General features: G+C 38.8%; 1 protein-coding gene across 4 annotated transcripts in view; it reads left to right on the forward strand.

The window, feature by feature from the left end:
- The first annotated feature begins 507 nt into the window (after positions 1-507).
- LOC121373443 (histidine decarboxylase-like) overlaps positions 508-25,612 on the forward strand; it is a 73,250-nt gene continuing 48,145 nt past the window's right edge. For 2 of the 4 annotated variants that reach the window (XM_041500102.1, XM_041500105.1), the window contains exon 1: positions 675-2,509. In XM_041500102.1, coding sequence (XP_041356036.1) covers positions 2,482-2,509 — 28 coding nt within the window. In that variant the 5' untranslated portion in view covers positions 675-2,481. The other 2 variants (XM_041500103.1, XM_041500104.1) reach the window with 2 other exon arrangements.

A 25,612-nucleotide genomic window follows, 5' to 3' on the forward strand; every position in this document is an offset into this window, starting at 1 on the left:
ATCAGTCTAAACGCTTAAAACGTTTTGTTATTTAATTATAGACATTAAGCCAATCATGAAACGTTTATTAATCACTCCCTCATTTATTCATTCATTCACTCACTCATCCATTCATTAATCCATTCATTCATCTATTCGCGTATCTGTTAAAGTCGCGAAATCTTCTCTCTATTTTTGTCTTAAAAAAATAAAATAAAACCCACACACACTTCTTAACCCCAGTCACTAAACTTCCATTGATTCACCCTAAACATCGACGGGGAATCGGTCTACGGTCCAGGCAGGAATTCAACGTAAGTTGCGTCACGAAACATTCATTCATTCACCCTAAACAGCGACAGGCAACCAGTCTACGGTCCAGGAGGGGATTCGGCGGAAGAGTCATCACGAAACCCAGCAGCAAACGCAGACGGCCAATGGTGTTGCGGCGACAAACCTATCACGTTACGACCGACGCTGAAGAAACTGGATAATCAAATCAGATCGTAGCAGCCCGCCAGTTTTTCACAGAGGACATATTGATCAATCTTGTCAAGCCTCCCATACGTTCACTGGCTATTTTATTATCAACCAGTGTAAACCGTTTATAAAGCTTACATTTTCCAATCAACGAAGACCATGACTCCGTGTGTGTATATATATACATAGATATATTCGCCGTGAAAACCGTAAGTTTTTATTATCAATCAACCAGTTTGAAGTCCACGACTCCGTATATATAGTTATATATTCACCGTGAGAACAGTAAGTTTTTATTATCAATCAACCAGTTTCAAGACCACGACTCCGTATATATATATATATATAGATATTGATATATTCACCGTGAAAACCTTAAGTTTTTATTATATACCTGTTATAAAAGTTAAATATTTTCCAGTCGTGTCTCTACGATTCCGTAGACATAGTCACAGCGAACTATATAAGTTTTTATTATCAACTGTTTAAAAGTTCACGGTGTATTTTTCAACTTGGTCTCATCGACTTCTTATACAACATCATAGCAAAACTCGACGTCAGCTGTTCGTTAGTTACAGAACCCCAATGTCAGAATGAATAAAACAACACTTGCGATACTTCTTCATATGCTGAAAGTTATTTTGTAAACCTGGTGAAGTTTTAGAAGTTATACTGAAGCTGATTTCTGAAGGTTTGTTTTGGCAAAGACTTCGAGGAGACAGACGATCAGGTGAAAAAGATAGAACATTTCTGGTGGTGAAGAGAACATCATTGGCAGACGATAGTGTTTTGGCGCAGCAGAAAAAAAAAAAATTGAGTTACTTTACAAGACTTCTGGGAACAAATAACGCACCTGGTGAAGGTATTTGAGGATTGTGCTAACACAGAACATTATTGGCAGACGACAATTTTTTGGCGCAACAGAAAAAACAAATTTGAGTTACTTTACAAGACTTCTGGGAACAAATAACGCACCTGGTGAAGGTATTGGAGGATTGTGCTGACACAGAACATTATTGCAGACGACAATATTTTGGCGCGACAGAAAAAACTAATTTGAGTTAATTCACAAGACTTCTGGGAAGAAACTAACACATCGGGTGAAGATAAGAGGACTGTGCTAACATAGAACATTATTGATAGACATATTTCGGCGTAGAAAAAAAAGAAGTATTACTTCGTGTCATCAGCTTTAAAGGAATAAAACATCATCGTTACTAATCGACATTGTTGACGTACGAGAAGAGCAATTTTTAGTCAGCTTTGAAGTTTTGAAGAATTTTAATAACAATTCCATCACTGAGAAGACATCAGATAATACTGTTAGCAGACGATAAATTAGTGGCGGGTTTCAGCAGACGATAAATTAGTGGCGGGTTTCCTGTATCAGAAAATTCAACGCTAAAACTGAATCGGAAAAACAAAGAAATAGACTAATTTTAAAGTATTTTCAGAGACTTTAAATACGCGGATCCGACAGACTAATTTTCGAGTACGACCTGTTAGAAGACGATATCGTTAACGGAATTCTGGTACCAGAGACAAACTTCGACACACCGAGAACAAGAAAAAACATCTTTCTTCATATTATTTTTAAAGCGACTTTTCAACCACTTTTAAAAAGCAGCTTCGAACTTGAATAAGACAAAAGGTGTTCGCTAAGTTTGATATTACTTGATAAAATACGAAATTGCAACTAGCACTCAAGAAAAATAATATTGTACCCCCCTCCACCCAAACCGCCCCCCCCCCCCTCCCAAAAAACAAAACAAAAAAACAACAACAACAACAAGAAAACGACCCAAAACAAACCCAAGAAGAAATAAAAAGAAGAAGAAAAGGTGTTTAATAATTGACAGTTTCTTGACAGAAGCATTGAAAGAAGTGGTAAAAGAGAATTCATACCAGCAGACATCAAGTGTAGGGGAACACAGAACTGAAAAGAAGCAACAACAACAACTACAACAACAACAACAAGTTTTTGTTTGGCGAAGCTACTAAAAGGTCAACTAGCGAAGGACCATGGATTTTGACGAGTATCGAAAAAGAGGTAAGTGATTTTTGTGTGAAAACTAGAATTCTGAGAGTACAGCTGAAACAATACGTGTCGCAATGTTTTATTTATTTAATGACGCACTCAACACATTTTATTTACGGTTATATGGCATCTAATACATGTCGCCTATTGGCCCTAACATACCTGTACAGGACGGGACGTAGCCCAGTGGTAAAGTGTTCGCTTGATGTGCGGTCGGTCTAGGATCGATCCCCATCGGTGGACCCATTGGGCTATTTCTCGTCCAGGCAGTGATCCACAATTGGTGTAACTAAGGCCGTGGTAATGTACTATCCTGTCTGTGGGATGGTTCACATAAAATACCCCTTGCTGCTAATCGAAAAGAGTAGCCCATGAAGTTGTGACAGCGGGTTTCTATTCAATGTTTGTGTGGTCCTTAACCATATGTCTGACGCCATATAACCGTAAATAAAATGTGTTGAGTGCGTCGTTAAATAAAACATTTATAATACATGTACCCTACTTGCCCTAACATATTTTCGTATCTCAAGGCCATAATGTTTATGAAAACAGTAAATCGCCATGAAAGTCATACTTGTTCTGTAACAGTACATCAAAAAGCTTTATACTAAATTTTAGCTAAATATCTTGAAACATTATGGGAAAAAAGGCCCTGGAAACTACGTGGGACAGACAGAGAGACAGACAGAAGGACGGAGACAAAACCAATAGTCCTCTCCGGCTGGACCAGAAGGGAATCGGAACCAATCACCAGTTATCTAAATGGACGTCGTTTCGTAAAATGGGGGGGGGGGGGGGGGGGGGGGGGAAGGGTGCGTTTCTAGGCAAGAGATGACTATATTATATTGTTCTGCTCTGCTGAAGAAAAACAAACAAAACAACCACACCCCAGAAGAAAAAAAAATACACAAAAGAACATACACAAAACAGGGGGTTTTTTCTCGCGAAAATGTAACTAGAGAATCAGAATGGATTTGACGAGTAACGAAAAAAGTCGCACATCAGGATAGCATTCCACCGCTGAAATACATTTTAACCCTTGTATAGGTAGTACTAAACCAAATAACTTCCGGCTGGGTCAAAGTTCGAGATGCATGTATGTATGTATATGACATCAGTCCTTGGCTTTTGAAAAACAAAGGCGAGTGAAAAAATCGCACAACTCAAAAATCTTAGGCGAGTGAAAAATCGCACTCATCAAAATGCTAAGGCGAGTGAAAACCAAGCATTATTTATTTATGAAGTAATTGGTACATGTAAATGTAGAGGCATGTGTTGAAAAAATTAACAAATAAACCAATAATGTTTTCTTCTAATTTTATGTTGTTTTTGCTTCATTAGTGTAGTCTGACTTCTTTTCCCTTTCAGGAATGGAGTTATAATTTATTAAAAGGTTTCAGGATAGTATAATTATAGCATGTATACACTGATGCAGACAATTTGATTTTATAATTACAATATGTACTATTCAGATAATTTGATGCACACAATTATATATATACCTTTTCAGTGTTAGATGGTTTGATGAACATTTCATTTTTATGTACAACGAACATGATTAGGATAGTTGGCATGGGAAAACCCCACTGGTTCCGAGGAGGTGGTCCATGCACTAACCAATGACCCAAACATCTCAGGTATGCACTACACGAAACATTATTTTAAAATAACTCGTGAAATGAAGGCCTACAATTATTCCAAACGTGGGGTGCCATAATAAAGATAATAAAAAACCGCATAATTTTAGACACCATCATCAATGCATAATACGTTGTCAAGTAGACCAGGGTGCGCGTGCAGAATTCCAAGAGTAAAAATAATCTGACCCCGATAGCTCCGATTGTCTAAATTATCTGTGTTATTTTATATGTAGACATAATATTGGATTGGCTATAATTTTACATATGTTGAAAAACGTTTTAACGTAAACAGGAATCCAAAAGTGTCACAAAAATTGAAAAATACTAACATCGCATAATGAGCTTTAAAAAACAAACATTTGGAACGTCGATAAAGTCAAAGTAGCATAGCCACCGCAAAACGAAAAAAGGAATCCCTCCAAATGATTATGTATCTATTTTGTTTCAGTACTGGGGCTGATATTCAGTTCTTTTACAATATTGTAGCAAGCATTAAAGACATTTTTTTTTTTTTTTTTTAAATGTTTTCTTTTGTATTTTGTTTTAACTTTATGTTTGAGCTAAAAACTATGTATTTAAAACAACGTAATTTTGAGGTAACCGATCAGGTAACCCACGGGTTACGGAAATATAATTCACGTAACCGAACAATTGGTTACCTAGGTAAAAACCACGTGAACCGACTTCCGGTTACCTCAGATTTCGAAATATTGTCTCCTGCAATCTATTTATCTATCTCTCTATCTGTCTATATATATATATATATATATATATATATATATATATATATATATATATATATATCACAATAATAATATATCAAGATGCTAAAAACAAATAGTTTCCTGAGAACAAAATTATCCGACTGTTTTACATAAATCATTTACCAGATGAATAAGAATAACACATGATTTTGTAAAAGTTTGGTTTGTTTAATGACACCACTAGAGCACATCGATTAATTAATATAATCATCGGCTATTGGATGTTAAACAATTGATAATTCTGACTCGAAGTAATCGGAAGAAACCCGCTACAACTTATATGCACTTTTGTACAGATAAGACAGGAAATCCCATACTACGGCCTTTGACCAGTTGTACTGTACTGGTTAAAACGAAAAAAAAAACCCAACAAAAGACCGCAATCAGTTGAATGGATCCATCGAGTTGGTTCGATCCTGCGACGCTCGGGCGAGCGCTCAACCGACTGAGCTAAATCCCGCCCCTATAGCCAATCAAATAAACAGCAGATTGATATACTCATAACTGTGAAACGTTTGAAATAGAAAGCATTATAATTATCGATAAATATATTTTGGATTCATATATACTCAATTAATTCAAATACCGTTTTGCGGTTGGCCGAACAAATTAATTGACAAGTTTGAAATTATTATAGTAGAGACTACATACAGAGTTACTACAAATATTAGAATGAGCGAAATGACATTAATCAAGCAGATATTCTAAATAAGAAAAGATAAGTGTAATGTATACTCTGTCAAAAAAGAAACGCATAGGCGAAATATTCATGGAATTATTTCTTTAATACAAAGTGGCATAATTTCGTTATTTATGATCGTATCACAGTCAAATGTGACATGAGTATGTGACAGTGTTCGTGCTATGGACTGACGGCAGTGGAGGCGTTTTGGTCACCAAACAGCGTCACACGATGGCGCTGAAATCAGTACCTTGTGTGGCCACCACCAGCAGCAATCACTGCGCGACATCTCCTTGGCATAAACTGAGTGAGTCTCTGAATCCGGGCACGTGGAATCCTAGCCCATTCTTCCTGCAGTGCATGTGACAGTTGCGGAAGCGTCTGAGGCTGGCGTACACGTCTGTACAGTTCGTCCCATAGATGTTCAATGGAGTTGAGATCTGGCGAGCTTGATGGCCATGGCAGCACATTCATGTTCTCATTCTGTAGGAAATCCATTGTTACACGTACCGTATACGGCCTGACATTGTCTTGTGCTGCAGTTGTTATGCGAGGTCTTCCACTTCTAGGCCGGTCTTCAGCTGATTGAAACTGCTGGTACCTGTCCCAGAGACGTGAAATGGTGCTCTGATGGACGTTCATGTGGCGTGCGACTGCTGACTGCGATTCACCTAACTGGAGGCGGCCTATTGCAATATTTCGATTCGGCAGGCTTAGTCATGGCATCTTGTAACTCGTCTACATCGAAATGGAAATGAGGCATCATTGCGAGCATCGCAGCTTTAAATACCCATCACTACCCCAATGTTTTCCCCTAGTTTCACGTGCATTCGCCAAAATCTGACCATTTCACGCCGATTTCATGCAACTGTCGCACAACTTGCCACTGTGTCAAGTAGCTTTGTGCTTGAAACATGTATGGGGTACCTGTAAAAAAAAAGTATTCAAATTTTGTGCGGAACTAGGGTAATCATAGACGCTACCCGTTATCTCAGAAATAAGCAGCTTTACCTCCCATTTTGTTCTGATTCACTTTAAGGGTGATGGGTGGTAGCATTTATATCCGATGTGTTTATGTCGATTGATACGCTGCAGGTAGGAGTTTTAGCCACATATGTTACTATTGTCGTCTATGGAATTTGATTTGGTGGTATACACCTTAAATATGTTGCCCCTCTGTAATAATCGAGCAGTGCTATTTTCATCTCTTTAGTAAACTTTTTACTTTGTTTGAAATTAATATCTTTTTTCCAATGAAAGAAAGAAAGAAAGAAAGAAATGTTTTATTTAACGACGCACTCAACACATTTCATTTACGGTTATATGGCGTCAGACACATGGTTAAGGACCACACAGATTTTGAGAGAAAACCCGCTGTCGCCACTTCATGGGCTACTCTTTCCGATTAGCAGCAAGGGATCTTTTATTTGCGCTCCCCACAGGCAGGATAGCACAAACCATGGCCTTTGTTGAACCAGTTATGGATCACTGGTCGGTGCAAGTGGTTTACACCTACCCATTGAGCCTTGCGGAGCACTCACTCAGGGTTTGGAGTCGGTATCTGGATTAAAAATCCCATGCCTCGTCTGGGATCCGAACCTAGTACCTACCAGCCTGTAGACCGATGGCCTAACCACTACGCCACCGAGGCCGGTATATTTTTTTCAATGAAACCGATGCATACTGGTAGGTAGGTAGGTAGTTTGACGTGCTCATATGCCACTGAGGTTTCGAACGCCCATCATGAGTCCGACCTCCGATATGATCGGGGGCCTGACTTGGGACAGGATAACCGATGCAAACCGATTTTTTTATTTTTATCAAACGTGCCCAACATGATCCCCGGGTTCCCAATTATTTATTAGAGCGTCAGCACGAAAACTCATATATTTAAATATTGGTCGATTTACATCAATTTAATGATGGCCAATTCTATCAAATAATTTTCAAAATACCATATTGCTCATCACTTAAAATGGCCGCCAAATATGATAAAATTTTCTCACGGGTTCACATAATGAGTGTATGTATAAATCCCTTCAATGTTTTTATCTTGTATATTTATTGCCACAATATTGTTGCGGGTTAATAACCAGACAGATATTGAGCCAAAATGGCTGTCAGCAATAGAGAAATGTTATTATGATTCCAGTGATGATATTTAGCCAGTGATGACCCATCATGAGGATGATGGGACACATGTATGTTTACAACACTGTTTCATATTATCACCTTATTCCAGTGTATTCAGTATTCATCAACCACTTGAAAGTGATTCACAACTTTCACCCTTTCGACTCTGCGTTGTGCTCAAACACTTTTTGTATCATGATATCAATTTTGTTGTTGAGATTTACGTAATATTTTACTGTACATGGTTCATATTGTTACTTGATCCTACGACCCGTCGCACATCAGGATAGCATTCCACCGCTGAAATACATTCTAACCCTTGTATAGGTAGCACTAAACCAAATAACTTCCGGCTGGGTCAAAGTTCGAGATGCACCCAACTTTTGAGAGAGAAGTGAACACCACACTGACGCCATACAACCGTAAATAAAATGTGTTGAGTGTGTCGTTAAATAAAACATTTCCTTCCTTGAACACCACAAGTCCTGTAATTGGATATAAATCTGAGTGTGTTGGTTATATATATATATATATATATATATATATATATATATATATATATGCAAAAAAAAATTCATTTAGTACCACTGTGTCAAGTAGTCTTGTGCTTGAAACATGTATGGGGTACCTGTAAAAAAGGTCCTCCAATTTTGTGCGAAACTAGGGGTGTTGTAAAAACATCTGGTGATACCGAAAATGAGCCATGGAAGGTACCATTTTCTGCAGTTAATACGTTGAGGTAGGGGTTGTAGTACTGATATTTATGGCTCATGGTTTGGTTGATATATTGCATATAGTTTTTTTAAACACAAACGTTAACATGGTCGCCTATGGCATTGTATTTGGTATAGTACAACCTAAAATACTCCATCACAATCATAACTTAGATTTTGTTTTAAATGGTAAAATTGATTTCCTCACAATTGTAAGATAAATTTCCTAAATTTCGGTAAAACAAATTCCCTCACAATCATAAAACAGATTTCCTCACATTCATAAAATAGATTTCCTCTCAATTATAAAACAGATTCCCTCACATTCGTAAAACAGATTTCCTCATAATTATAAAACAGCTTCCCTCACATTCGTAAAACAGATTTCCTCTCAATTATAAAACAGATTCCCTCAAATTCGTAAAACAGATTTCCTCATAATTGTAAAACAGATTCCCTCACATTCGTAAAAAAGATTTCCTCTCAATTATAAGACAGATTCCCTCACATACATAAAACTGATTTCCTCATAATTATAAAACAGATTCCCTCACATACATAAAACTGATTTCCTCATAATTATAAGACAGATTCCCTCACATACATAAAACTGATTTCCTCATAATTATAAGACAGATTCCCTCACATACATAAAACTGATTTCCTCATAATTATAAGACAGATTCCCTCACATACATAAAACTGATTTCCTCATAATTATAAGACAGATTCCCTCACATACATAAAACAGATTTCCTCATAATTATAAGACAGATTCCCTCACATACATAAAACAGATTTCCTCATAATTGTAAAACAGATTCCCTCACATACATAAAACTGATTTCCTCATAATTATAAAACAGATTCCCTCACATACATAAAACAGATTTCCTCATAATTGTAAAACAGATTCCCTCACATACATAAAACAGATTTCCTCATAATTGTAAAACGGATTCCCTCACATTCGTAAAACAGATTTTCTCTCAATTATAAAAAAGATTCCCTCACATTAGTAAAACAAATTTCCTCATAATTATAAAACAGATTCCCTCACATTCGTAAAAACAGATTTCCTCATAATTATAACACAGATTCCCTCACTTTCGTAAAACAGATTTCCTCATAATTATAAGACAGATTCCCTCACATTCGTAAAACGATTTCCTCTCAATTATAAGACAGATTCCTTCACTTCCGTAAAAATAGATTTCCTCTTAATTACAAAACAGTGTCCTCACGTTCGTAAAATAGATTCCCTCACATTCGTAAAACAGATTTCCCCACAATTATAAAACAGATTCCCTCACATTCGTAAAACAGATTTTCCCACAATTATAAAATAGATTCCCTCACATTCGTAAAACGGATTTTCCTCATAATTATAAAACAGATTCCCTCACATTCGTAAAACAGATTTCCTCATAATTATAAAACAGATTCCCTCACATTCGTAAAACAGATTTCCTCATAATTATAAAACAGATTCCCTCACATTCGTAAAAACAGATTTCCTCATAATTATAAGACAGATTCCCTCACATTCGTAAAACGATTTCCTCTCAATTATAAGACAGATTCCTTCACTTTCGTAAAAACAGATTTTCTCATAATTATAAAACAGATTCCCTCACATTCGTAAAACGATTTCCTCTCAATTATAAGACAGATTCCTTCACTTCCGTAAAAATAGATTTCCTCTTAATTACAAAACAGATTCCCTCACGTTCGTAAAACAGATTCCCTCACATTCGTAAAACAGATTTCCCCACAATTATAAAACAGATTCCCTCACATTCGTAAAACAGATTTCCCCACAATTATAAAATAGATTCCCTCACATTCGTAAAACGGATTTTCCTCATAATTATAAAACAGATTCCCTCACATTCGTAAAACAAATTTCCTCATAATTATAAAACAGATTCCCTCACATTCGTAAAACAGATTTCCTCATAATTATAAAACAGATTCCCTCACAATCGTAAAAAGATTTCCTCTCAATTATAAGACAGATTCCCTCACTTTCGTAAAAATAGACTTCCTCTTAATTACAAAACAGATTCCCTCACATTCGTAAAACAGATTCACTCACATTCGTAAAACAGATTTCCCCACAATTATAAAACAGATTCCCTCACATTCGTAAAACAGATTCCCTCTCAATTATAAGACAGATTCCCTCACATTCGTAAAACAGATTTCCTCTCAATTATAAAACAGATTCCCTCACATTCGTAAAACAGATTTCCCCACAATTATAAAACAGATTCCCTCACATTCGTAAAACAGATTTCCTCTCAATTATAAAACAGATTCCCTCACATTCGTAAAACAGATTTCCTCACAACCATAAAACAGATTCCCTCACATTCGTAAAACAGATTTCCTCATAATTATAAAACAGATTCCCTCACATTCGTAAAACAGATTTCCTCACATTAGTAAAACAGATTCCCTCACATTCGTAAAACAGATTTCCTCACATTAGTAAAACAGATTCCCTCACATTAGTAAAACAGATTTCCTCATAATTATAAAACAGATTCCCTCACATTAGTAAAACAGATTTCCTCACATTAGTAAAACAGATTCCCTCACATTAGTAAAACAGATTTCCTCACATTAGTAAAACAGATTCCCTCACATTAGTAAAACAGATTTCCTCATAATTATAAAACAGATTCCCTCACAATCGTTCAATAGATTCCCTCACAATCGTAAAATAGATTTTCTAAAATATCGTAAAATAGATTTCCTCACAATCGTAAAAAAGATTCTCTCAAAATGTAAGATCGGTCGCTTTCACTGTAATAAAATAGATTCCCTTAAGAGTCTTCGGATCGATCCTACACAGTGGACCCTTTGGGCAATTGTCTGGCGTGTAATTAAGAATACTTAGATCTCCAGCACCAACGAAGTTAAAAACAATTTAGTTAGCTAATTCGATTATATATGTTTTATTGATCTCAGCGACCTTAATCAAACACCCCCAAACTGGGAAGACCATTTTATTGATCACCTCGATATATTTAAATGTCCTTGCTAAATAAGGATGACATTGCAGCAGTTATATCTGTTTCTATTCTTCTTGTGTGTATTTTCTAACCACTGTTACAATTAATACTCGTGTTCCGCACTTCACGAGCTGGTGACGTCACAATGACAATATTTACGTTGTCAGGACAGACTATTATCATTCGTTGATATTGCACAGTGACGAAGTATTGGGAATTCTGATTGGTTAAGTTTCTCTGATTCAAGTTATCGAGTTGGTATAGCAAACAAGACAGACATGTGTACGTCAAAACGCCGTTGAATTTACTGGTACCGGCCTTGGCTATGTCGTGGTCGAGCCATCGGGCATACGGCTGGTAGGTACAGGGTTCGCAGTCCGGTACAGGCTCCAACCCAGAATGAGTTCTTAAGGGCTTAGTGGGTAGGTGTAAGGCCACTACACCCTCTTTTCTCTCACTAACCACTAACCAACTAACAACTAACCCACTGTCCTGGACAGACAGCCCAGATAGCCGAGGTGTGTGCCCAGGACAGTGTGCTTGAACATTAATTAGATATAAGCAAGAAAACAAGTTGAAATATATGAATGAATGAAATACCGGTTTTTGTAAAGTTAAAGACCTACGAATTTGGCTCAGTAGGTGGAGCGCTCGCCTGAGAAGCGTTGGTAGTATCATCAAAGGCTACGGAATGTGCTGCCCTGTCTCTGGGAAAGTAAATATAAAGTTTTAAAAAAAATACATATTTCTCCTACTGTAGGGTGTATACCGCCAAATCAAATCCCATAGACGACAATAATAACACATATGACAGCGTATCAATCGACATATACACCATGGATATAAATTATACTACCACCCCTCATCTTTAACTTTGACTTTGGGTATTTTAACATGTCCCTATACCACTAGGGTTTCAGACATGTCCATCCCGGGTCCGGTCTCTGGATGGTCAGTGATCTGACCAGGGACAGAATACTAAGGGGCACTTTTGATAATTTACTATAACAAAGAAAGAAATGTTTTATTTAACGACGCACTCAACACATTTTATTTACGGTTATATGGCGTCAGACATATGGTTAAGGACCACACAGATTTTGAGAGGAAACCAGCTGTCGCCACTACATGGGCTACTCTTTCCGATTAGCAGCAAGGGATCTTTTATTTGCACTTCCCACATGCAGGATAGCACAAACCATGGCCTTTGTTGAACCAGTTATGGATCACTGGTCGGTGCAAGTGGTTTACACCTACCCACTGAGCCTTGCGTGGCACTCAATCAGGCTTTGGAGTCGGTATCTGGATTAAAAATCCCATGCCTCGACTGGGATCCGAACCCAGTACCTACCAGCCTGTAGTCCGATGGCCTAGCCACGACGCCACCGAGGCCGGTTTACTATAACAATGCAATAGGACATTATTTGTTTTATATAATTTAAATCAAATCAGAAAAAGATGGGGATTAAGCTGCTTATTTCAGAGATAACGGTTAGCGTCTATGACTATCCTAGTTCCGCACACACACACACACAAAGTGTCACGCTATTTTTAGGGTAGTCATAGACGCTACCCGTTGTCTTAAAAATGAGCAGATGGACTCCCAGTTTTTTTCTAATTCGCGCTTAAGTGTGAGGGATGGATTCCTGAAACCCTAGTGGTATATGAGCATGTTAAAGTATACTGGACTTGGACTCGTGAGGGATCGAGTATTTATATCCGTGGCGTTTATGCCAATTGATCGAGCTACTCTCGATTCACTAATATCAAAACCTATATTAGCTCGGCCACTTACCTTTCGACCGACCGTTCAAAATTGCGCCAAATTCCCTCAATCAAAGTTTTCTCTTTGGCATTTAACTGCTCCATTCAAATTCCATAGCACCACCACCACCCCCACCCGCCTGCTGCCGATTTGATCGGGCTGCTGGTGCTCCCTTGCACCTGACAGTGCAGGCGGTCCCTCCTCTCCCTTCCCCCCACCTTTCCTATTATGGACGGCGTGCGCTACAACAGCTTGTTCTGAATGTGCACGTAAAACCCTATGACATGACATGACATGTCAATTGATACGCTGCAGGTAGGAGGTTCAGCCACATATGTTACTATTGTCGTCTATGGGATTTGATTTGATAGTATACAGCCTATAGCACATATTCAGTGCATAATAAAACATATTATGATTTTGTCATTTTATGTAATTAAACTACATGTATACTGGTTGATTAATTAGCCGTCACTCGACCATGCAAGTTCACAATGGCCTTCACCGTGACAATAATCACTGTACATGGCTTAAATGCGGCTGCAATGTGTCCTTTGTGTGTATGCAATTCTGGCATTATCCTCTTTCTCTTTCTTTCTTTCTTTCTTTGTTTCTTTTTCTCCCTGTATCTCTTTATATATATATATATATATATATATATATATATATCTTTCTCGTTCCCTCCCTCTCTCTCTACCTTTCTACTCAATCTTTCTTTCTCACCCTCTCTGTCTTTCTCTTGTCTTTCTCTTCCCCCTCTCTCTCTCTCTCTCTCATTCTTTCCATATCCCTATGTTTTTCTCCCTCTCTTTATCTATCCTCTCTTTCTCTCCATCCCCTCTTTCTCCCCCCCCCCCCCGCCCTCTGGCTTTCTCATCTCTCTCTTTCTTTCTGTCCCTCTGTGTCTGACTTTCTTCTCTCTGTCTGTCTGTCTGTGTGCGTCTCTCTCTGTGTCTCTCTATCTGTGTTTGTACCTCTTTCTTTCTCTGTCTGTATGTATGTCTGTCTGTTTGTCTGTATCTCTCTCTCTCTCTCTCTCTCTCTCTCTCTCTCTCTCTCTCTCTCTCTCTCTCTCTCTCTCTCTCTCTCTCTCTCTCTCTCTCTCTCTCTCTCTCTCTCTCTCTCCATAGACTTTCGTTAAACAAATTGCCGCAATTTAAAATGCCCTGTGGTATCGTTAAGCACTTTATATTCCTTTAACTATTCAATGAAGCGCTTCTTCGAACGTTGTCTACTTTACTAAATGAGCGTTGGAATTGTAAATAAGACCTACAGGAAATTGACCTAGAGCGCGAGATGGAACGAAAATAACCGCTGATGATCTGTTGTAACCGCTTAAATATTTAAAATATATACCAGACACAGTCGCTTTAAATACTAGTAACTGCTAAAATTGTTTCTCAATCTTTAAATGCATTTCCGCGGATCGTGTCAGCTATTATGGTTAATTATTCCGTTAAACCTCTCTAAACCACATTAAATCGGCTCTAATTGACACGTTTAATTGTGTTCTGTGGCTGTTACATAGAGAACTGGTAATATAATTCATTAATATTTAAGAGTCCGAAAACTAATAACGTTCAATCTGTCGTGATAACACGGTATATAAAAAAAAAGAGAGATAAGAGAAATTGTAAGTGGAATGTGAGTGGTGGGAGATGTACACGAGAGAGAGAGAGAGAGAGAGAGAGAGAGAGAGAGAGAGAGAGAGAGAGAGAGAGAGAGAGAGAGAGAGAGAGAGAGAGAGAGAGAGAGAGAGAGGTTTAAAGTGAGATACAGTATATTGAGTAAAGTTTTATTTTAAAGTTTTTTTTGTTTAACGACACCACTAGAGATTATTGATTCATTAATCATCGGCTATTGGATGTCAAACGTTTTGTAATTTGAGACGAAACTCGTTATATTTTTTTTCATTAGTAGCAAGGGATCTTTTGTATGCACCATCCCACAGACAGAACAGCACACACCACAACCTTTGGTATACCAGTCGTGGTGCACTGGCTGGAACGAGAAATAGCCCAAACCGACGGGGAACATACAGACTACGTAAATGTTTGTTTAACGACACCTCAGCACTGTGTATTTTACATTACAGCCGTCCTCCAGTTAGACTCGGGGCGGTAAAGCGTTCGCTTGATGCGCGGTCGATCTGGGATCGATCCCCGTCGGTGGGCCCATTGGGCTTGGGCTGTGGCATGTGTTATCCTGTCTGTAGGATGGTGCATATAAAAGATCCTTTGCTGCTAATCGAAAAGAGTAGCCCATGAAGTGGCGACAGCGAGTTTCCTCTCTCAATATCTGTGTGGTCCTTAAACATATGTCCGACGCCATATAACCGTAAATAAAATGTGTTGAGTGCGTCTTGAAATAAAACATTTCCTTCTTCCAGTTAGACGTAGTATCGCACCATCGCTTGATGGTCAGTCATATATCATTCCATGATACGATGTATTCCGAAACCACCGCACGTCGCACGCCGTTAAGAGACTTACGATGGCACAAACGATGCTATCGCATGGCGCTTCATTTGAATCGATGGTCGTTAAGTTGAGGCCGGTTATTAGGGAAATATGTTTTAACACCAGGAGGGTAGGCTGTAGCTTTAAAAATACAAACATCCAACCAAAATTATGAGTATCAGCTAGAATGGCGGTTTTTCATGTTACTGGCGAAGTCAACGTCAACCATGGCGATGATTATAACGACAACAGCGATTATGACGACGACAACTGCCACAACGACAATGGTGACAACGACAATGACGTTTATGAAGGAAGGAAGGAAATGTTTTATTTAACGACGCACTCAACACATGTTATTTACGGTTATATGGCGTCGGACATATGGTTGAGGTCCACACATATACTGAGGGAGGAAACCCGCTGTCGCCACTTCATGGGCTACTCTTTTCGATTAGCAGCAAGGGATGTTTTATATGCACCATCCCACAGACAGGGTAGTACATACCACGGCCTTTGATGTACCAGTCTTGTGGTGCACTAGCTGGAGCGAGAAATAGCCCAATGGGCCCACTGACGGTGGCCGATCCCAAACCAACTGCGCATCAAGCGAGCGCTTTACCACTGGGCTATGTCTCGTCCCCATGACGTTTATCAATATGATATTGTTGCGGGTTTCCTCTCTAAGACTATTTGTCAAAGTTACCAAATGTTTGACATCCAACAGCCGATGATAAATATATCAATGTGCTCTAGTGGTGTCGTTAAAGAAAACAAACTTCTATAAAACTATATGACAAAATTACTAAATGTTTGACATCCAACAGCCGATGATAAATATATCAACGTGCTCTAGTGGTGTCGTTAGACAAAACACACTTCTTCTCTAAGACTATTTGTCAAAGTTACCAAATGTTTGACATCCAACAGCCGATGATAAATAAATCAATGTGCTCTAGTGGTGTCGTTAAAGAAAACAAACTTCTATAAAACTATATGACAAAACAAACTTCTATGATTTGACAAAACTATATAGACAAAAAACTTCTTCTCTTATTTGTCAAAGTTACCAAATGTTTGACATCCAACAGCCGCTCTATAAAGAAAACAAACTTCTATAAAACTATATGACAAAATTACTAAATGTTTGACATCCAACAGCCGATGATAAATAAATCAATGTGCTCTAGTGGTGTCGTTAGACAAAACACACTTCTTCTCTAAGACTATAAGTCAAAATTACCAAATGTTTGACATCCAACAGCCGATGATAAATATATCAACGTGCTCTAGTGGTGTCGTTAGACAAAACACACTTCTTCTATAAAACTATATGACAAAATTACCAAATGTCTGACATCCAACAGCCGATGATAAATATATCAATGTGCTCTAGTGGTGTCGTTAAACAAAACAAACTTTACTTTTTCCAAAAAGCTGATGATAAATATATCAACGTGCTCTAGTGGTTGGTGTCGTTAAACTAAACAAAAGTTTTCTCTTAAGCACAGGACATCTGAACACAGTGGTATCCACAAATAGACGCACTTGACTAACATACCTAGTAACACGGTCTGGTCTCGACAAAGAAGTGTCCCACTGTTTAAACAACGCACCTACGTGAATGGAAGCCAGCTCGATGAAGATGTCACTGGATTATAAAAGAAGAAAGAAAACGAAAAGAAAACCCCGCGTGACGGTCACGCCCGAAGCGCCACGAGACTATTGTTCTCACAATTAAAACTCGAGCGTGATCAAGCGATAATCAATCAACTTGTCATTAGTTCGTGTTTGCTACTCCAATTAAGATGGGAGTTTTTCTCATAGAAACACTCCCCGCGTCGCTTTCTCGTCCGTGTTTGACTTTCTGCTTGTAAGAATACGTTTTTGTTTTGTCCGTAAGCGACACGATATTTGTTTTGTCCGTAAGCGACACGATAACGTTATCCGTTTTTCTCGAGTGCTGCGTCGCATTGATCCTCGCTGTGCGCGGTGCCAGTCTATTTCCGGTCTAAGTACTTCCGAGCGGAGTGTTGGTTTGATAAATTTCTACATCAATATCGGCGTACCCAGAACTCTTCCAACTGGGAACCGTTAATTTCTTCTTCTTCTTCTGCTTCTTCTGCTTTTTCTTTTCTTCTTCTTTTCTTCTTCTGCGTCTCCTTCTCATTACCTCTTCCTTCTTCTCCTTCTTCTTTTCTTCTTCTTCTCCTTCTTCTTCTTTTCGTCTTCTTTTTTTCTTCTGCGTCTCCTTCTCATTACCTCTTCCTTCTTCTCCTTCTTCTTTTCTTCTTCTTCTCCTTCTTCTTTTCGTCTTCTTTTTTTTCTGCGTCTCCTTCTCATTACCTCTTCCTTCTTCTTCTTCTTCTTCTTTTTTTCTTCTTCTTCTTCTTCTTCTTCTTCTTCTTCTTCTCCTTCTTCTTCTACTACTACTACTCCTTCTTCAACTTATTTCCCTCCTTCTATTGCTTCTTCTACTTCTTCTACTCACATTCGTTAATTATCGGCTGTTGGGTGTCAAACATTAAATAATTCTATAACCTTTTTTTTACAGGAATATATGCCTTTAATGTTCATTTAAAATTACAGGTTACTTTAGTTACAACACAATTAGAGCGCATTGGTTGAATATTTACTAATTCTGACAAGTAGTATTTAAAGGAAACATGCTGATTCTCTCTCCCCTCCCTCCCTCTCTCTCTCTCTCTCTCTCTCTCTCTCTCTCTCTCTCTCTCTCTCTCTCTCTCTCTCTCTCTCTCTCTCTCTCTCTCTCTCTCTCTCTCTCTCTCTCTCTCTCTCTCTCTCTCTCTCTCTCTCTCTCTCTCTCTCTCTCTCTCTCTCTCTCTCTCTCTCTCTCTCTCTCTCTCTCTCTCTCTCTCTCTGTCTCTGTCTCTCTCTCTCTCTCTCTCACTCTCTATCTGTCTCTGTCTCTCTGTCTCTCTCTCTCTCTCTCTCTCTCTCTCTCTCTCTCTCTCTCTCTCTCTCTCTCTCTCTCTCTCTCTCTCACGTCTATTTGGCCAATTTAGTTATATTTTTTTCAGCAAACGGATAACATGAATGATAGCAACATTAGATTACAAGATAATCAATAAACTCTATTATTTGTGTTGTAAGCGACAAGCTGTTGGAAATCCATGTAATTAACGGTTTCATATTACAAAAATACTGGATATCCGCAGCTTACGTTTATATATCTTTAAAAAAAAGAAAACAAAAAGTCAAAGAAAAAAAAAGACTTAATTTGTTTTCGCTATGAGCGACATCAATCTGAAGACGTGAACCTCAAGGTGACGTCACTGAAATATATTTAATTTGCTTGTCACTTGGAACGACAGAAAATAAAGAACCTACGGTCTTACCACAGTCATATATTTACTTTGATCTTTTGCTCTAAGCGACATGAAAGTGGAGAGTTTTATATTTATTCCAAGTAATCCGCTATATTTGATCTTTGCTGTAAGCGACAGCACAATTGGGCGAAATGCTGAGCCGTTCCCACTTAATTTACTCTTTATGCTCGAGTAATTTTAATATTAAATATCCTAAAATTGAAGTGTGGGCAGTAAGTTTGTTGAAAGCAATTTAAGGTCCCATAGGTATTTGTGTAGTATAAAAATATACTGGTTAAAAAAAGTTCCCTGCTTCGTTGGCTAAATGTTAAGGTTCCCGAAGGAAATTAAAGGGCTAGACCGTCGTATCAATTTGGGTACTGAATTAGTATTTATAGACCAGCCCGCCAAACCATCCTCTATAAACATTCCAAAGAAAGAAAGAAAGAAAGAAAGAAATGTTTTATTTAACGACGCACTCAACACATTTTATTTTACGGTTGTATGGCGTCAGACATATGGTTAAGGACCACACATATTTTGAGAGGAAATATGTTGTCGCCACTACATGGGCTACTGTTTCCGATTAGCAGCAAGGGATCTTTTATTTGCACTTCCCACAGGCAGGATAGCACAAACCATGGCCTTTGTTGAACCAGTTATGGACCACTGGTCGGTGCAAGTGGTTTACACCTACCCATTGAGCCTTGCGGAGCACTCATTCAGGGTTTGGAGTCGGTATCTGGATTAAAAATCCCATGCCTCGACTGGGATCCGAACACAGTACCTACCAGCCTGTAGACCGATGGCCTAACCACGACGCCACCGAGGCCGGTAAACATTCCAAACTACCCACACAATAATTTTCCATTGAAACAAGCTGCATGAACTATATACTGATGGAAAGAAATAAGGGAACACATCAAATTGTAGACCAAATGTAATCACAACTAGCGTAGTAATGTCTGTATTTCATACCAAGTTGTAATGTGGGATTGAATGTCTGTAGTGTTGAATGTGCTGCCTATATGTTCCCAGTCAATTTCTGACTATATGAATTGATTGTTGATACAGTCATTATTTCTTGTTACTATCTGTGTGATCCTTTATTTCTTTCCATCAGTATATATGTGGGATGGAAGATCAATGTTTTTTTTTGTATTTTTTAAAGTTTGGTTTGTTTAACGACTCTACTAGAGCACATTGATTTATAACAATCGCTTGATGCTCGGTTGTTCTGGGATCGATCCTTGTCAATGGGCTCATTGGGCTATTTCTCGTTTCAGCCAGTGCACCACGACTGGTATATCAAATACCGTAGCATGTGCTGTCCTGTCTCTGGGATGGTGCATATAAAAGATCCCTTGCTACTAATGAAACAATGTAGCGAGTTTCCTCTCTAAGACTATTTGTCAAAATTACCAAATGTTTGATATCCAATAGCCTAAAATCAATGTGCTCTAGTAGTTTCTTTAAACAAACTTGGTACTGCATTGGTTATTTGGGGGCGGGACGTAACCCAGTTGTAAAGCGCTCGCTCGATGCGCGGTCGGTCTGGGATCGATCCCAGTCGGTGGGCCCATTGGGCTATTTCTCCTTCCAGTCATTGCATCACGACTGGCATATCAAAGGTCGTGATATGTACTACCCTGTATGTGGGATGGTGCATAAAAAAGATCCCTTGATTTGTAAATTTGTGTACACCTCCTTATGTCACCGAATGGTGACCGTGAGCCTACAGTTTTCATTTCAACTTATTTTCGTGCTTATATCCAATTAAGGTTCAAGCACGCTGTCCTGAGCACACACCTCAGCTATTTGGGCTGGCTGTCCATGACATTGGGTTAGTTGTTAGTTGTTAGTGAGAGAGAAGAGGGTGTAGTGGTCTCATACACCTACCCATAGAGTCGTTAAAACTCGCTCTACGTGGGAGCCGGTACCGGGTTGCGAACCCAGTACCTACCAGCCTTATGTCCGATGGCTTAACCACGACACCACCAAAACTGGGGCGAGACGTAGCCCAGTGGTAAAGCGCTCGCTTGATGCGCGGTCGGTTTGAGCTATTTCTCGTTCCAGCCAGTGCACCACGACTGGTAAATCAAAGACCGTGGTATGTGCTATCCTGTCTGTGGGATGATGCATATAAAAGATCCCTTGCTGCTAATCGAAAAGAGTAGCCCATAAAGTGGCAACAGCGGGTTTCCTCCCTCAATATCTGTGTGGTCCTTTCTTGTACCGGCCTCGGTGGCGTCGTGGTTAGGCCATCGGTCTACAGGCTGGTAGGTAATGGGTTCGGATCCCAGTCGACGCATGGGATTTTTAATCCAGATACCGACTCCAATCCCTGAGTGAGTGCTCCGCAAGGCTCAGTGGGTAGGTGTAAACCACTTGCACCGACCAGTGATCCATAACTGGTTCAACAAAGGCCATGGTTTGTGCTATCCTGCCTGTGGGATGGTGCATATAAAAGATCCCTTGCTGCTAATCGAAAAGGGTAGCCCATGAAGTGGCGACAGCGGATTTCCTCCCTCAATATCTGTGTGGTCCTTAACCATATGTCCGACGCCATATAACTGTAAATAAAATGTGTTGAGTGCGTCGTTAAATAAACGATTTCCTTCCTTTCAACGAAGACTATTTTCCCTTTAGCCTCTATCGACTACCAGTAATCGGTTTGAACAAAGCAGTATAAAAGGTGTCAGTCTGGTTTCTTTGTGTCTCCATCATCGTGTTATGAACATATTCTGAAATCATTACACTATAATCAGATCCACGAGCTATATTCGGTATTTTATCAATTCCACAATTTACACAAACCACTTTGACTTAATGATTGAGCACTTTTCGGGAGCGCTACATCCATGGTTGTTTGCGGTTGTTTGCGGTCTGTGATCGTATTGCCGCGAAGACGTCCCAAGACGTCTCAGTGATCGAAGGCGCAACGCTTTCATGGAGCGTCAGTCTATTTTTACACGTCTATGTCTTGAATTGAATAACAAGACCGGTACTCGTTGTTTGCGTATGTTGATGGGTCTTAGTTAAAAGTGACGTAGTGCATACTGGAATTAAAAAATAGTGGAATAAATAATACTAAAAAATATTAAATAATAATAATAATAATAATAATAATAATAATAATAATAATGATAATATTAATATTAATAATAATAATAATTGTGACGGGACATGCTCTTAAATTTGTTTCGCCTGTGGCGATTTTTATTGTGTTAGAGGGCCGTGTGCAGTTCATTGCACGTAGGCCAGGTGGGCAACTTGTTACGTAATACTTCGCGCGATCGGGCATTCCAATATGCACTTAGTCCAGCTGTGGAGGCCATGTGGCGAGTAGTTACGTAATACCTCTGCGAGTGCGGGTTTTACAACCGTGATTTGGCGACGATGGCGTCAGTAAGTCTGAAGATCAGAGAGAAATAATACCGCTTGGTCGCGTTGGAAATATCAGATGATAGGGGGAGGTACCGCCTTGTACCCCCAGGCGAATTTCTGATTTATAATAAATAGCTAGTTTTTTAGAGTTAGGGGGAGAACGAAAAAGGACGGCTCCCAGGGAACGTAGTCCGTTGGACTTTGGTAAATATTTTTATTTCTGCTCTGTGTATAACCTTGATGTGATTGATGTGACTTTAAATATTTTAATACTGTATTATACCAATATTCTTTAGACAGTGTCTTCGGTCATCTGACGAAGTAAATCGTAGACTTTTTGTTCTAACATTATATGAGTATTTGGTAATATAAAGCTTAGCCAGTCATCCTAGAGGACCTAGGTAAACTGTAGGTTATTGTCTTTATTGTGATAGGTACCAGTATTAATTCTGTGTTACAAGATTACTGAAAGAGTATTTAAGGGTTAATTAAAAATTAACCCGTTAGGAATAGAGCTGTAATTCCTTTATTAATTAACTTCTCCTGGAAGTGTTTCTCAATTATCACACGTGTGGGTGTTGTGTAACGGTGAAGTGATACGCATATTGTGTAACTAGACACCTAGAGATTAACTAATTAAGTGATCAGTTCTGGGTTGTTATTATTGCTGTTATTAATTAACTACTACGGCTGTACATTTGTCAGCGTAGATTAATACAGATTCCAAAGTGTATTGTGTTTTTGTTGTGTTTCTAGAGAACTAACGTGCTATAATAATATATACTTTATATAAGATCGTATCTCTGATCATACCTAGACGAGCCATACTAGTGTTTAACCGCCTGTTACAGAGAGATCTAATAGATATAGTTAGGAGAGATATTTTGATAATCGTGTTTTATTCAGTTACGGGAATTATAGAATCCCCGTGACAATAATAATAATTTTTACAAATAATTACAATCTGTAAATGTTGTTTTGTTATAAATGGTTTCATTGGTTTAAAAGATGTCATGTGACTTAAAGAAAAACCGATGTTCATAATTCACTGGCGAAGTCGGAGGTTAAGCCCGAGATAGGCGTGCTCTAAACCTTCGTGGTATATGAACTCGTAAATTGAGTTTCCTATCCTATCGGAGGGCGGGACGTAGCCCAGTGGTAAAAGGCACGCCAGATGCGCGGTCGGTGTAGGATCGATACCCATCGGTGGGTCTATTGGGCTATTTCTCGTTCCAGTTAGTGCACCGTGGTATGTGCTATCCTGTCTGTGGGATGTGCATAAAAATATCCCTTGTTACTAATGGGAAAATGTGGCGGATTTCCTCTCGATGACTATCAGAATGACCATATGTTTGACATCCAATTTTCAAACTATCCTATCATAACTCAATGAAGCTTAATTTTGAACTACTTACAAAACAAAATGGATGGTTAAGATTTAGCTGTTTCCTTCATTAGCAAAATCATAAAATTCCTGTTTCTGTTATTTGAATCAGTAAACGTTATTAAAGGCATACTGTCACGGATTTAAGGACCTTATTTCTCTAAAAATGGATAATAAATAAAAATTACATTAATTGTTGGAAACCAAATCTAGCTATCGCATCACCTTAACTGAATCATGATGGAGTGAAATACATTTTATCCCTCTCGGCAATTTTAGTTTTTGAATTATGGACCATTGCCATAATTCAATTATTTTTACAGAATGTCATTAATAAATGGAGTATGGTGGTTATGAAGACGGTTGAATAAAGTACATTTAGGGACAAATCAAATTACTTTGTTAGACTATTAAATAGGTCAGTGGTCTGTGACTTTAATGTCTTTAATTGTTACTTGAAATAACATGCATTTTTTTTCAATAAGAACAATAATTTATTTGCATTCGGGTCGTGGTAGGGGGAATATATACATGAAGAAGTTGTAACCAGTGGCGTAGCGGGTGGTGGTGATGGTGGTATGTGTGTGGGGGGGGGGGGGGAGGGGGGTTGCACGGGGACTTTTTTTTATACTGTATTAAATTTTATAAAATCATACATATATACACAGTGTGAGTTAGCCCCCAAACAGTGAATTCCCCCCCCCCCACCCCGCCCAAAAAAATCCTGGCTACAACAAGAAATCTGTCAGTAAATACATTATGTGCAAAATAAATATATATTTTTTTAGAAAAAAAAAATTGTTTTGTTTAACGACACTATTAGAGCACATTGTTTTATTCACCATCGGCTATTGGACCGGCCTCGGTGGCGTCGTGGTTAGGCCATCGGTCTACAGGCTGGTAGGTACTGGGTTCGGATCCCAGTCGAGGCATGGAATTTTTAATCCAGATACCGACTCCAAACCCTGAGTGAGTGCTCCGCAAGGCTCAATGGGTAGGTGTAAACCACTTGCACCGACCAGTGATCCATAACTGGTTCAACAAAGGCCATGGTTTGTGCTATCCTGCCTGTGGGAAGCGCAAATAAAAGATATCTTGCTGCCTGTCGTAAAAAGAGTAGCCTATGTGGCGACAGCGGGTTTCCTCTCAAAATCTGTGTGGTCCTTAACCATATGTCTGACGCCATATAACCGTAAATAAAATGTGTTGAGTGCGTCGTTAAATAAAAACATTTCTTTCTTTCTTTCGTACGCTTATGGCTACAAGACAGTTCGTATTGTCTGTGACATTAGTAACAGGCCCAACATTGTGGAAACGTGTGTCATCAAGACATTTAATGTAGAACAATTATATAACATTATCTCATAAATATGAATCAACGCTATGTCATAAATATTCATTAATGTCGTGACGCACGGCGGACTGCTGTCGTAAAACGACGCAAATGAAATGGATTGCTCCTCATTTAAATAATTTACGTCATATTCCCGCCAATGTGAGAGGTATATCAGGCGACAGCCGAAGTGGTTAATGGGCAATATTTTTAAAATTTGGCTAATTTTACGTCAGCGACAGAGATTAAATGTGTCCGGTTAGGTATGCTATGTTTTAGATTCGCAATTCATGGGGTCACGATATTTAGGCCAACGGCTAAATGTCTGCGTCTGTCCTGGATGGAGGAGCCGGCATGGGCCAACACCTGCGCCCATGACAGGCGTGCGCTACAGCAGCTTGCTCTGAAAGTGCACGTTAAGCCCTATGACCTGACCTGATATTTGCGTCTTGGGGACAGATATTAAAATTATGAGTTATGGGGAATGGCAAGGTGTTTGGCACAGG

The sequence above is a fragment of the Gigantopelta aegis genome, chromosome 5 (assembly GCF_016097555.1).
Source record: "Gigantopelta aegis isolate Gae_Host chromosome 5, Gae_host_genome, whole genome shotgun sequence".
NCBI classification, from domain to species: Eukaryota; Metazoa; Mollusca; class Gastropoda; order Neomphalida; family Peltospiridae; genus Gigantopelta; species Gigantopelta aegis.